This window comes from Neophocaena asiaeorientalis, unplaced genomic scaffold, assembly GCF_003031525.2.
Source record: "Neophocaena asiaeorientalis asiaeorientalis breed wild unplaced genomic scaffold, Neophocaena_asiaeorientalis_V1.1 scaffold106, whole genome shotgun sequence".
NCBI lineage: Eukaryota > Metazoa > Chordata > Mammalia > Artiodactyla > Phocoenidae > Neophocaena > Neophocaena asiaeorientalis.
In genome coordinates this window covers 3,429,997-3,445,211 of record NW_020172597.1, presented here as the reverse complement: position 1 = coordinate 3,445,211, position 15,215 = coordinate 3,429,997, and the positions used below count along the sequence as shown (strand labels likewise).

Below are 15,215 nucleotides of genomic sequence, written 5' to 3'. Positions count from 1 at the left end.
TTTGATGAAGTATGATAACTAGGATAAGCTCTACTTACTTAAAACTTTCTGGAGCAGTGGTTTTTGATCCATTAAGAAAATTGAGAAAATGTTATGATACATATGAACAACTGCACAGTGAACAATATAAAACTAATAAACAGAAAACCCAAACAGGCTCAAACCAAGAGCTTTCTGAATTAGGGAACCACATTCTCCATGAACAGAACAAAGAGAGTTAGGCAAAACTCACCTTCAATTTACAATACTGTGTCTCCAGCTTTCCAAGAGTTTCAACATAACTGGTATGAAAATTTTGGGACATTTTTCCCTGATAAGAAAGGAATGAAATAAAAATATATTAGAGAAAGAGTAAGTAAACTATATCTACAGCATGATTTCAACTATGTAAATATTATGTCTACACATAGACGGAGATTGGTTACTCTGAGAAAACAGAAGCTTGCACAGCAAATCTCCAGGTGAGATTGGACAGCTCAGAGCAGCACTGAGTGAGGAACAGTCCAGCAGAGTGAGCACAACTGAATGACCTCATGGTCTTGTGCTTCCAGTAATTCTGGGAGGTTTCTAAGCAAAACCTATACCTGGTGATTCCTCCAACTACTCAGCTGCTTTTTGGAAGAGGAGAGCTGAAATTTAAAATGGGAAGATAGAAAGAGTGAGGGAGAGGAGAGACCAAGTGAATAGTTTTTCTCTCCAGTTCTCTACTGCAGGGAGATGGTGAAGTGGAAAGAGCATGAACTTTTGGAGCAGAGGGCTTGAGTTTGGAAACTGCATTCACTACTTACTAATTTTGACCTTAGCTTTCAGTATCACTATTCTTTCTACTAAAAAGGGGTTAATAAAAAACACCTTTCTCACAAGGTTATTTCAGAGAGCAAGAGACGCTTCATGTGCTGAGGGGACCTGTGGTCAAGTGCTGCTCGTGGGTATCCTTCTTTTCCACAGGGACAGCTGCGCTGTGCACTGTCGCATCGCACACAGCCACCCCAGCCTCCCATAATGGATTCTGAATGCCACACACCTCAGATAGCCTGGCCTCTTTGACACTTGAGCCCAGTTCTTCCACACTGACGTGGATGTGCTGCTGTGCTTCCAGCTGCAACTCCACACTAGGCAGGTCATTGCCCCACTCTGCTCGTTCCAGTTTCATCTGAAAAAAATTACAAATATTATTTACTGCTAAGTTGGCAGACAAAGAAAACTGTCACGATCAGTTTGGACAAAGGGGCTGGGGAGAGGGGATTGAGAAAAAGGACATCTAAACTATCTCCATTTTGGTCTCTTACAGGAAAGTATGCCATAACCACCCCCAAGGAGCTGGAGAATAAACCCCACCACCTATAGCAGCAAAAGCAGCCTTTTGCTGCTGCATTATGGGAATACATCCCTGCATTTACCAACCAGAAAGGCATTCCCACAGGCTGAAATGCTTAACTTTATAGTTCAGGCATTTCCCTTTATGGGGTCTCTCCATTTCACAATCAGAATGGAGATAAGAAATAAATATCGGTAAATACTAAGCTTCATTCACGCCACCAACTATTGGCCAATGGAAGATAATTGTAAAACAGCTTGCCTTTGAATATTTTTATTTATTGGTACATGGAAAACCCATCATCCAACGATGGGAAGAATTTAATACAAAACAAAAGGGTTAGAGGATAACAGGAAAATCTTGAACTTGAAACATTATCCTCGAATACATGTAAATAACGTCCCTGAGAACTGTGAAACACAGCAGTCTTGCTTCCTCTTAAGAGCTGAGACAAAAACAACAGTAGAGAAGCAGCTCCTCTGACAAGGAGAGAATTTCAGAAAAGATAACAGATTTACAGACTCTGCAACTTCTTCCACCAGCTCCCACTTAGAGCACAGCTGGCTGAAGGGAAGAGAGTCCTGAAGGGCTTCAAATTAGAAAAGTCCATGCATTTAGTATGGGATTCTGAGGATCTGAACTGATCCTATCCTTTCAAAATTTAATAGAGAAGGAGGCTTGGGTCCCAGGTAGCAGCAATAATTGAGGGGATCTATACAAGGGGCACAGAGCAACCTAACCCTCTGAGACAAGCTGGTGTATCCAGTAAACCTCAGTGCACTGCATAAACACTTGGAATGTACACCCACCTGCATTTCTTCCACCCAAGACAGTAGTTCATACACAAATCGGAGGTTGCCTTCATCTTCAGAGGAGGAGATAGACACAAGTTCAGCCCGAGTCATGGGCTTTCGGAACCAGGAGGTAGAAGAAGAATGGGTTCCTCTGGTCAAGGGTTCTGCCTTCAGATGAGTAGTGGTTAAAGTAGAGGGTGGAACCAATTCAAGTGAAGTGAAATGGCCCTTCCGATACAAGTTTGTGCACTCTAGACGCAAGGTAACCAGCTCATCCTGCAAACGCATGACCCTGAAATGGAAGACGAGAAGGAAAAGATTAAATCTGTAACGTGCTTTTTAAGATAAAATCTTCCCTACCCATTTGACAAAGATGAGGTAAAAATAAAACTGAGATCACATTAGGAAAAGTGTTTTGAGAAAGAAAACGTGTTCTGTGAATGCAAGGTGATATTATTAACATCTTCATGGTTCAGAGCTGTCACTGAGGCAAATGCCAAGTCACAGCATTAACTCGAGGCAATAAATCAATACCAGTTCTTATAACTCTTGGATGATATAACAGTAAACCATGGATTAGGGGTCAAAAGATGCGGCTCTGTACAAAGATCCTCATCCCCTCTGTGGGTGTTGGTTTCCTCCTCCATGAAATGCTACATCGAATCACCCCAGCAGTTCTAAAGCAGACGTGGTCCCACACGGCTGCAGTTACCCTGAAGCATGTGGGGGCGTTATAAGATGCCACACAAAGATTAGGGAACCCTACAGGTACTTAGTGGGCAGGGCCAACAGTAAAGGGAGACTGTCTTCTACCATGAGAATTTTCCTGCCCCAAATACCTATAACATCCCCACTGAGACGCTGACCTCTAGCATCCAGGTTACAAGATTCAGTGCCCGACTCTTGATCCTTGAGCCTCAGCAGTAAGCAAGCTCTCCATTTAAGTCCCATGTTTCTCACCTAAAAGCCAGCTCTTCTAGCTGGTAGTAATTCTCATCCCTTAGGATCTGGAGATCCACCTGCAGCTGTCTGATGAGACCTTCACACTCCTGAATGTACATGATGACATCTGACTCACACTGCACTGGTTGTCCTGATTCCAGGTGAGCAGCGTCCTGAGAGAGAAAGGGAGAAGAAGAGTGGGAAAACTCCCATTGCTCCCACCCACTAGGACCAAGGGAGCCACGCGGTCCACTGCAATTGCAAGAGAAAGGAAGCTGGATCCCTTAACTGTTGACTTCAACCATTAGAGCACAAGGTTAGAAGTGGAAAACATGTGACATAAGAAGTGAGATAGAACAGTCAGACTTACAGCCTGCAGTGTATTCTTAGCTAATGTCAGTTTTTCTTCACAGTTCAAAGCACCATTCTGTATTTTGTTTGCAATCTGTAGCAGCAATTCCAGCCTAAAATGAGATCAAGACCATAGTCAAATGCAGGCCTCAAAGCAGCCCAGTAAGTAATGTCACCTTCAGGCTCTGGACCCACCTCTCTACAGCTGGTCGAAGTGACTTCTCGCGCTCCAGCATCTCAATGATGAGTTTTCCCCACTCTTCTTCCACATCATTAGGGTGATAACCTTGAGGCAGTTTAATTCGGCCAAATTCAATCCATACCTAAAAAACCCAGAGATAACCCTTTTAGTCCAAAAACACAGCCATGCCCTCAGATCCCAGTTTTAATTAATTTTTTGCTTCTTTACCCAGCCATTCAGCAGTTTTCTCATAAGAGAAAACAACCAAATATTTTAGCAGTACCTCACCTCTAGGTGAGAAAAAAAAAATCACCTCTAGGGGGCTTCCCTGGTGGCGCAGTGGTTAAGAATCCACCTGCCAATGCAGGGGACACAGGTTCGACCCCTGGTCCGGAAAGATCCCACGTGCAGCAGAGCAGCTAAGCCCATGTGCTGCAACTACTGAGCCTGCGATCTAGAGCCCACAAGCCACGACTACTGAAGTCTGTGAGCCCAGGGCCCATGCTCCGCAACAAGAGAAGCCACCGCGATGAGAAGCCTGCGCACCACGACAAAGAGTAGCCACCCACTTACCACAACTAGAGAAAGCCCATGCACAGCAACGAAGACCCAACACAGCCAAAAATAAATAAATAACTTTAAAAAAAAAATTACCTCTAAAATACAGAGACCATTTGCTTGAAATCCTTCCATTCCTTCTATACTTTCCATAAATCCTGTCCTCCCCATACCCCTCCCCACAACTGTGGAAAGGTTAAATGCCCATCTCTACAGCTTCAAATTCTCTAGGAATCAAAATGTGAAGCAAAGTCTCTTTTCTTTCTATCCTAGGGAAAGAATTAGCTTCCCTCTGAGAAACAAGAAAACATGTATAAAACTCAAGGTTTCTGAATAAGTGTATGCCATTTTTCAGCAGGCCCTTTACAAAACAGAGATGGCTGATACTTCCCCTTCACCGTAAATTCTCAAGAGCAGCCTGAGAGTGATGCTCGACTTGTCACCCTGAGAATATTGCTGTTATAATGAAGGTTCGGAAGAAGATGCAGGGAATCTGCCTAACGAAGAAGCAACAAAGAGCACACCAGCACACCCTAAGTCTCAGAAAAGGATAAGTTTCCTTACCTCTAATAATTTATATAATTCCTCAATTCTTCCTTTTTCTCTCTCCTTGGCCAGAATTTCTGTTTCTTTGAAGTGTATATATTGATTATAAAGTGCCTACAAAATTAATATTTGGTGAATGAATGCAAGCAACCCGGTCTAATTTTTCATACCACCTCACCCAGGAGCCAGCAGCAACAAGCTCTGAGACTTACTCCCCAGAGTGAATTTACAAAAAACAATTTAAGTCCATGACTTTACCTTTAGTTCAACAGGGTTCTGGGGAAAAGATTTATCTGACATCAGTATTGTATGCTGTTTGATCCAGGGAATGAGGGAGTCCACTCGGCTTTGGTATTCTTGCCACCTGGCGTCTACTTCCTATTGCCAAAAGGTAGATATCACACACCTTCTGGTTAGCAGTATGCAAGACAAGCACAGGAGAAAGTAGCTCAGGCCATCCCAAACCACATAAAATCTTTTCCTCTAATTGCCTACACAGACACCGCCATTCAGTTTAATGCTCAGAGACCCAGTTTCAAAGCTCCTCAAGGACTCTCAAGATGGGATTTAATTTCCTGACACCTAGAATAGCCTATGCTGGACACTGCAAAATTAGTGATATCTAGACTCATTCCCACAGACCAAGGACAATAACCATGTATCAAGATGATGTGGATTCAGTTCACTCTGTTTAAAAGTGCTCTGTATACACTGAGTGCTTAAAAAACCTACTCTAATCAATACATTCCACCCAAACAAATCATAGCCAGAAGGTATTTTAGGAAAGTGTTCTTTTACCGTAGCACTGATGCCTTCTCCACCCTCAGGGACTTTAGGGAAGGCATCATAAATAGAAGACACATAAGTGATTACAGACTTTTCATCTGGAGATGGCACATCCACATCTGAGAGACAAAAGGCAAGAAATTTCTTAGAACAAAGGAACCCGCTGGGGGAAGGAATAATGAATATATGTCAAACATCATCAACTTCAGTCAGCTCTCACCTTCTGCATCCAGTAACCGGGTGACGCCCAGTCTTTCTGCTACTTCGAAAGCCTGTTCCAGGTTCTCTCGGTTACTCTGGATCTGTACCCTCTCCATATCTACCAGGTCAGGTCTGTAAAAGTCCACCAAGGTATATGAAAGGCCCCCAGATACATAGCACATGAGAGTTCACACAAAGAAACCCTCTTAAAAGTACTCAGAGCTGAAAAACACTGGATGAGTTAGAGGGAAAGCAACAGGTTTAGAAGCGCACTAGTCCCACTTTTAATCACACTCCAGGAGCCCAGTGCTCCATAATTCTAAACTTACATAATAGTAGGTTTGTTGGATTTCAAGGGAAAGGTATCAACTTTCCCTATGAGTGTTATGACCACTAAGAGTACAATAAATTTTGATTTTCATCATTCAGAATTCCTATCTTTCTCACCCACTCCAAGCAAGTCCCCCACTACTGGCCCTTTGCACTTGTTATCTCCTCCGAGTGAGACACGCTGAGCCTAGAGACCTGCATGGCCCACTACTCCTCATCCATGACTCTGCTCCAACATCTTCATCAGAGAGACTACCTCTGACCACCCTGTCCAAAATGCCGCAACCTCCATCATTCTCTTTCCCTCCACTGCACTCACCACTGTAAGACAGCATACACTTATTTGTTTACTGCTTATCTTCCCCACTGAAAAGTAAGCTCCATGAGGGCAAGAATTCAGCTGTTTTCTTCACTGCTATATGAGCCCAGTGCTTGGAATAGGAGGAGTTCAATACATATTCCTTTTTAAAATAAATAAAATGAATCAGAGGCTGGATTGTTGGTTGAGGGGAAATGTGGCATTACAGCTGATTACAAATAAGAGATGAGAAGAAGCCTCTCCAGGCCCACTGAAACTCCACTGTATTTACCTGTATCGGTGAATAAGTGCATTGAACATCTTCCCATCACTCCAGCAGGAGGAAAAGTTGGTGCATTTGACTCCTGTGTAACCAGCTGTCACTTTCTGGGTCCACAGGAGCAGCTTCTCCTTAGCTGACATGTCCCCTGATTCTCCACTAATGTAGATGTCAGAGATCTGCCAAAAGGTAGGATATGAAGTAATTTAGTATAAATAAGATGAAGCCTTTTAACCTTCTCTTCATACATTATGGCTCTTAGAAGAAGAGGGAGATCCAAGGCTGGCAGCACTTCAAGATGACAACTCCAACATATATTCACCCTATCTGGTAGTCAAAGAAATGGAAATTAAAATTTTGAGAGGTCACTTTTTTACCTGTCAAATTAGAATAGTTCTTCTTTTTTTTTTTTAATGATACTACTCAGTATTGGAAAGAATATCTGAAATTGGGTATTCTCATACATTGCCACTGGTGAGAGTATAAAGGGCATAATTTCTCTAGAGGACGGTTTTTAAGAAGTCTTAAAATACACATAAACTTGATAGGAAGTCATTAGAGAAATGTGCAAAAAATTTTATACAATAATGTTTATCAATACGAAAAAGCAAAGGCAACAAAGGCAAAACAAACAATTGGGACTACACCGAACTAAAAGGCTCGCGCACAGCAAAGGAAACCATCAACAAAATGAAAAGACAACCTACGGAATGGGAGAAAATATTTACAAATCATATATCTGATAAAGGGTTAATATCCAAAATATACAAAGAATTCATTCAACTCAAAGCAAAGAAACAAACAATCAGATTTAAAATTGGGCAGAAGATCTGAATAGACATTTCTCTAAGGAAGACATACAAATGGCCATCAGGTGCACGAAAAGGTATTCAACGTCACTAAGCATTAGGGAAACACAAATCCAAACCGTAATGAGTTATGACCTCACACCTATTAGAATGGCTGTCATCAGAAAGACGACATAACAAGTACTGGTAAAAATGTGGAGCAAAGGGAACACTCGTGCACTCTTGGTGGGATTATAAAGTGGTACAATCACTCTGGAAAACAGTATGAAGATTCCTCAAAAAATTAGAAACAGAACTATCATATGATCTAGAGACCTTAATTCTGGGTACATCCAAAGGAAATGAAAACAAGATATCGAAAAGATATCTGCACTCTCAATGTTCACTGCAGCATTATTCACAACAGCCAGGATATGGAAACAACCTAAGTGTCCACCAAAAGCTGTGGTATATACAACGGAATATTATTTGGACATGAGAAATGAAACCCCGTCATTTGTGACAACATGGATGAAACTTGAGGGCATTATGTTAAGTGAAATAAGCCAGACAAGGACAAACACTGCATGATATCACTTATATGTGGAATCTAAAAAAAAAGAAAAGAAAAAATGTCAAAGTCATAGAAACAGAGAGTAGAATAGTAGGTGCCAAGGGATAGTGGTGGGGGAAATAGGAAGAGGATAGAAAAAGGGTATAAACTTTCAGCTATAAGTTGAATAGGGTCTGAGGATTTAATGTAAAAGATAGGTGACTACAATTGATAACACTGTATTGTATAACTGAAATTTGTCAAGAGAGTAGAACTTAAATGTTCTCACACACACACACAAAAAAAGTGAGGTAATGGATGTGTTAGTAGTTAACTAGAGATGGGAATCCTTTCTCAATATACACATAAAGGCACACCTGGGAGGTACCACAGGTTCAGTTCCAGACCACAGCAACAGAGGGGATATCAATCACAATAAAGTGAGTCACATGTATGTTTTGGTTTCCCAGTACATATAAAAGTCATGTTTACACTATACTATATTATCAATACATACGCGATAGCACTATGTCTTAAAAAAACAATGTATACTCATTTAAAAATACTTTATTGCTAAAAAGTGCTAACCATCATCTGGGCCTTCAGCAAGTTGTAATCTTTTTGCTGGTGGAGGGTTTGAAATATTACAAGAAGTGAGCAAATGCTGTTGGAAAAATGATGCCAGCAGTCTTGCTCAACGCGTGGTTGCCACAAACATTTGTAAAAAACGCAGTATCTGTAAAGCACAATAAACAAGGTCTGCCTGTGTATCAAATCACCATGATGTACACTTTAAATATGTCACAAGAATGCTTATCAAAATATGATAAATATTTTATAGCAAAAAGCTATAAAGAGCTTAAACTAAAATGAGGGATTGATTGGTTATAAATTATAGCACATATACATGGTAGAATTCTTTGTAGCACTTAAAAAGGTATGCTTTAGTAAAAAAAAAAAGAAGTAACTGATGAGGAAAAATAAACAAAATGAAATAAAATAAAATAAAAAAGGAAATGTGTTGTCAAATAAACTGGCTGCCTTTGCTAAGTCTTCCTCTAGTGTAAAAATACTCTGAGATATTTCTACCATATAAAGTTTGCTGATTTTATTACCAATAAAAAATCTTATTTAAGGAAAAAAAAGATATGCTTTAGAAAACATTAATGATAGGAAAATGATCACCACATTTTACAAAAAGAAAAAGAATACAAACAAAATAATATATAATAACACTGATTTTACATGAAAAATATACAATATATAGTTAAGTAGTAGTCATATATATGCATAATGTATGTGACAGATGCATATATGTATGTGTATATATACCAAATTAGTAATCATAGTTATCTCTAAATGGTAGCATTATAGATGATTTTTACATTTCCCAAATTTTCTACATTATGTATACTTTTATATTTAGAAAAAAGTTATTTTAAGAAACCTCCAAAATCTAGCACAGGACCTACTTTGAAGAAATGTCAGTCTGAGAGAGGAGAAAAGTGCATGCCTTTGATTCCACACAAGCCTAGGGTTGAATCTCAAGTTCACCAACTACAAGCTGGACCTTGGTTATACCACCTGTAAAGTGGGAACCACACCAAATACCTTTTCAGGATAGCTGTGACAATCAACGATATTATACAGTGAAGTGCCCAGCCCAAACACGGGGCTAAGCTCGACAAAGTTCCCTTCTCTCTTCCTTGTATAAATGGTGGTTCTCCTTCAGTTACTGCTGTCTAACTCCCAAAGCACTGTCAGTCTGTATCATCAATTAAATGCTATCTTGCATTATTGGCTATTATTTAATGTATTTTTATTATTTAATATCTCCCCAAGACTAGGTTTCCTGAGGTGCTGATACTACATCTTAACTATCAGAATGACCTAAAATCATAGCAGCTGCTATGAAGGAGAGCTCCTCAACACAGGATATGTCCCAGCAGAAGCTGGGATGCATCTCTGAGACTCAGTGATCAAGGTCCTTCTGTACTGCACCTAGTGTTGTACTGGTCATATGGTGGACACTTAACATGTTTTAATTAATAATCACTTGGTTAATAAACAAAATAATAAAAATAAACAAATAAATGTATTTGGGGGTAAGACCCACCTAGAATCCTGAGACCCATTACTTTATCGACAGCAAACTTACCTAGCAAATAACGTATATAATGTATATAAGCAAACAAGCCAAGGACCCAATGATGGATTATGGTGCCCACGCCATCATCCTGTGAGTCCAGTGTAAACAGCCCCTCACTGGTACCAATTCTCTGCCAGTTCTCCTCAACAACATTTCTAGCTATTTATTTCAGTGGCTAAATGCCGCCCACACTGACATATCCCAGTTCTTCCAACTGTAGTGCTTCACATACATATTAAGGCAAAACATTGCTGGGAACAGGAGATAGATTTGTTGAAGTGAAAAGGGACAGAATTTGAATAAGCAAAATGAAATGTGAGTATTTGGGTTCTTTACCCAAAAAAGAAATTCCAGTTAGTCAATTGATATTGTATCTCCACAATATCACAGTCAATATCTCCGATGGCATCTCCTGTCTGCCAATCACAGTATCTTTGTATACTGCATTGGAAACTGTTCAATGAACAGCTGTACTTCAGATTTTCCACATAGCTGTAATGAGACAGGGAAATATTTAGATCCCTCAGGGGTAGGAAAAATACCCTGTTTGGATTAGGGCCTTTCCTAGATTGTAAACTGGATGAGAAAAATGGGATTATCATCACAATCATCTCAATAATTAAATTTGGCATTTGCCCATCTTTTCATGTAATATTCACATGTGATTGCACAGTGCTGTCCTTTGGGATATGTAGAAGCTTTTACCTTAATCTCCCAAATGGAGAATTCCAGCTTCAGTGTCAGGGAGCTTTCTCCCTCATCTGGATGTTTAAAAGGAACCATTTGGAGAGACAGCACAGCCTCATTACCATCTCAGAATTCCTTCTCTGAAGCATTATCTAGAAACTGAGCATGTTCCTAATAAGTCAGTTAGTTTTTACTGAACAACATCTCATCAGTGCTTCACACTATGTCAGACACCATATGTTAGGACGAGGGAGAAGAACAACAAAAAAAAGTCAATCACCATGGGACTGACTCATTCTGTTGTTATTTCTTGAGCAATACCTATGTTCTAGGAGCTGTGTTCAAGTTCTTGGTATCTCAAGACAAAAGCACAACCTTGGGCCTCAAGCTCAAGCAATGTAGTAGGGGAGACAATATACCAATCAATGAGAGATCAATGCTGTGACAGAGGTAAGCAAGTAACCCAAACTAGCAGTGTCGAGGAACTTTGCAGAGATGATAAGACAACATCTATACTGAGTTTTAATATCTAAGAAGAGGGTTTCCCTGGTGGTGCAGTGGTTAAGAATCTGCCTGCCAATGCAGGGGACGCGGGTTCGAGCCCTGGTCCGGGAAGATCCCACATGCCGCAAAGCAACTAAGCCCTTGCACCACAACTACTGAGCCTGCGTTCTAGAGCCCGCGAGCCACAACTACTGAAGCCCACACGCCTAGAGCCAGTGCTCCACAACAGGAGAAGCCACCGCAATGAGAAGCCCGCACACCACAATGAAGAGTAGCCCCTCCTCGCCGCAACTAGAGAAAGCCCACGGGCAGCAACAAAGACCCAATGCAGCCTAATTAATTAATTAATTAAAAATAAAAATGTCAGCATGTTAAAAACAAAAGACATGAAAGCTCAAACTGGGAACTGATATAGGAGAGAAGATTAGAGAGATTATGGAGGGGCTGGAATACCAGGCTGAGGATTTTGGACTTTGTAAGTCTACATAAGTCTCTGGGAATGAACTAGATGTAATGAGCTAACAGATACTTGATTCACATGTCCTGAAGTTTCTAGCTGACTTCATCCCGCTACAGTGAAGGCATCAGACTTTGAAAACTTCCATTCAAGAAACAGGTGAGGGCACAATGCAATAATTCATTACAAATGCCTGGCTAGAAGGATCTCATGGCAGCTGTTTCTTACATACAGAATAGTTAGATAAAGATCAGGGGTACTCCTTTCAATATTCAAGTTCAGAGTCATGGCGGTCTCTCTAGGGCAGGGGTCCCCAACCCCAGGCCGCAGATCATTACTGGTCCATGGCTCATTAGGAACTGAGCCACACAGCAGGAGGTGAGCGGCGGGCGGGTGAGCGAAGCTTCATCTGCCCATCACATTTCGCATTACCACCTGAAACACCCCCACCCCCTCCCACACCCCTATCCATGGAAAAACTGTCTTCCACGAAACTGGTCTCTGGTGCCAAAAAGGTTGGCGACTGCTGCTCTAGGGAATACAATTAGAACGGAAATCCTAGGTCACAGACTACTGGCATTTTAAAATTCTCCTAAATACTGCCAAACTACTGCCAAATAACAATACAAATTTATACTTCTATCCACAAGGGTGTGAAGAGGTTTTTCCATTATTCTGCATCTTCACCTACACTCTGTATTTTCAAACTTTTTATTTTCTGCCAGTCTGAGGGGTATAAAATGGCATCCTGTTGTTGTTTTGAGTTTTATATCTTTGATTACTAGTGAGAAAGACTCCTGCATATGAGGCATTTGGGTTTTCTTTTTTTATGAACTGCTTATTCCTGGGCTTTCCCCTATTTTTCTACTAGTGTGTTTACCTTTTTCTTATTTATAGGAATTATTTAAATAATAATATTAATAACAAACATCTATTGTGTTTTGCTTGAATTTACTCATATAATTCTCACAACAACCCTACACTGAGTACATACTATTCTTAACCTCAATTTACAAATGAGGAAACTGTGCCACAGAGAATTTAAGTAACTTGCCCCAAGGTACATGGCTACTCAGTAGTAGAGCTGGAATTCAAACTCAGCCAATCTGGCTCCACACTCTTAACCACGTCACCTATACTACACTTCATATATTCGGGACATTAATCCTTTTTCAGTATATGCACTATATAATTCTACCATTATTTTTTTTTAACTTTCCATCTCAAGGAACTAGAAAAAGAAGAACAAATGAAGCTAAAAGTTAGTAGAAGGAAGGAAATAACAAAGATTAGAGCAGAAATAAATGAAATAAAGACGAAAAAGACAATAGAGAAGATCAACAAAACTAAGAGCTGGTTCTTTGAAAAGATAAACAAAATTGACAAGCCTTTAGCTAGACTCACCAAGGAAAACAGAGGAGACAAATAAAATCAGAAATGAAAGAGATGTTATAAGTGATACCACAGAAATACCAAGGATCATAAAAGACTGCTATGAAAAATTACACACCAAGTTGGACAACCCAGAAGAAATGGATAAATTCCTAGAAATATACAACCTACCAAGACGGAATCATGATGAAATAGAAAATCCGAACAGACTGATTACTAGTAAGGAGATTGAATCAGTAATCAAAAACCTCCCAACGAGGGCTTCCCTGGTGGTGCAGTGGTTGAGAGTCTGCCTGCCGATGCAGGGGACACGGGTTCGTGCCCCGGTCCGGGAAGATCCCACATGCCGCGGAGCGGCTGGGCCCGTGAGCCATGGCCGCTGAGCCTGCGTGTCCGGAGGCTGTGCGTCCAGAGCCTGTGCTCCGCAGTGGGAGAGGCAACAACAGTGAGAGGCCCGGGTACCGCACAAAACAAACAAACAAAAACCTCCCAACGAACAAAAGTCCAGGACCAGACAGCTTCACTGATAGACTCTATCAAACATTCAAAGAAGAATTAACACCAATACTTCTCAATCTCTTCCAAAAACAGAAGAGGAGGGAACTCATCCAAACTAATTTTATGAGGCCAGCATTACCTTGATAACAAAACCAGACAAAGACACCACAAGAAAAGAAAATTACAGGCAATATTCCCGATGAACATAGATGCAAAATTCCTTAAAAAAAATATTAGCAAACCAAATTCAACAATACATTAAAAGGATCACACACCATGATCAAGTAGGATTTATTCCAGGTATGCAAGGATGGTTCAACACCCATAAATCAGTCAATGTGATATAGCACATATTAACAAAAGGAAGAATAAAAATCGTATTATCATCTCAATAGATACAGAAAAAGCACTTGACAAAATTCAACAGCCATTTATAAAAACTCTCAACAAAGCAGGTATAGAGGAAATGTATTTCATCATAATAAAGGACAGAGCTAACATTATACCCAGTGATGGAAAGATGAAAGTCTTTTCTCTAAGATCAGGAATAAGACAAGAATGCCCACTCTCTCCACTTTTATTCAGCATAATATTGGAAGTCCTGGCCAGAGCAATTAGGCAAGGAAAAGAAAGAAAAAGCATCCAAATTGGAAAGGAAGAAGTAAAACTGCCACTATTTGCAGATGACAGGATATTATATACAGAAAACCCTAAAGACTCCTAAAGACATCAAAAAACTATTGGAATAAACAAATTCAATAAATTTGCAGGATACAAAATCAATATGCAAAAATCTGTTGCATTTTTATACACTAATAACAATCTATCAGAAAGAGAAATAAAGAAAACAATCCCATTTATAATTGCATCAAAAAGAATAAAACATCTAGGAATAAATTTAACCAAGCAGGTAAAAGACCTGTATATAGAAAACTATAAGACATTAATGAAAGAGATTTCAGACACAAATAAATGGAAGGAAATTCTGTGCTCATGGACTGGAAAAATCATTACTGTTAAAATGTCCATACTACTCAAAGCAATCTACAGATTCAGTACAATCCCTATCAAAATTCCAATGGTATTTTTCAAAGAAATAAAACAAATAATCCCAAAACTTGTATGGAACCACACACACACACACACACACACACACACACACACTGATTAATCAAAGCAATCTTGAGAAAAGAACAAACCCGGAGGCATCATGCTCCCTGATTTCCAACAACATTACAAAGCTGTAGTAATAAAACAGTATGGTATTTGGCTTATGGAACTGAAGTGAAAACCCAGAAATAAACCCATGCATATGTGTTCAATTAATTTACAAAAAAGGAGCCAAAAACACACAATGGGGAAAGGACAGTCTCTTCCATAAATGGTGTTGGGAAAACTAGACAGCCACATGCAAAAGAATGAAACTCAACCACTGTTTTACACCATACCCAAAAATTAACTCAAAGTGGATTAAAGACTTGACCGTAAGACCTAAAATCATAAAATTCCTGGAAGAAAATATAGGCAGCAATCTCCTTGACATAGATCTTGGCAATGATGTATTTAATCTGACACCAAAAGCAAAAGCAAAAATAAACAAGT

At 39.9% G+C, this 15,215-nt stretch overlaps 1 protein-coding gene across 14 annotated transcripts in view; it reads right to left on the bottom strand.

Annotated features, from left to right (window-relative positions):
* MACF1 (microtubule actin crosslinking factor 1) overlaps nucleotides 1–15,215 on the bottom strand; it is a 282,110-nt gene that overhangs the window by 168,806 nt on the left and 98,089 nt on the right. For all 14 annotated transcript variants that reach the window (XM_024738722.1, XM_024738718.1, XM_024738727.1 and 11 more), the window contains exons 6-16: nucleotides 6,598–6,764; nucleotides 5,697–5,809; nucleotides 5,489–5,595; nucleotides 4,949–5,068; nucleotides 4,709–4,804; nucleotides 3,601–3,728; nucleotides 3,425–3,518; nucleotides 3,073–3,227; nucleotides 2,128–2,404; nucleotides 1,025–1,153; nucleotides 233–310 (exon numbers count right to left, since the gene is read on the bottom strand). In XM_024738722.1, coding sequence (XP_024594490.1) covers nucleotides 233–310; nucleotides 1,025–1,153; nucleotides 2,128–2,404; nucleotides 3,073–3,227; nucleotides 3,425–3,518; nucleotides 3,601–3,728; nucleotides 4,709–4,804; nucleotides 4,949–5,068; nucleotides 5,489–5,595; nucleotides 5,697–5,809; nucleotides 6,598–6,764 — 1,464 coding nt within the window. The remainder of the gene's footprint in view (nucleotides 1–232; nucleotides 311–1,024; nucleotides 1,154–2,127; nucleotides 2,405–3,072; nucleotides 3,228–3,424; nucleotides 3,519–3,600; nucleotides 3,729–4,708; nucleotides 4,805–4,948; nucleotides 5,069–5,488; nucleotides 5,596–5,696; nucleotides 5,810–6,597; nucleotides 6,765–15,215) is intronic.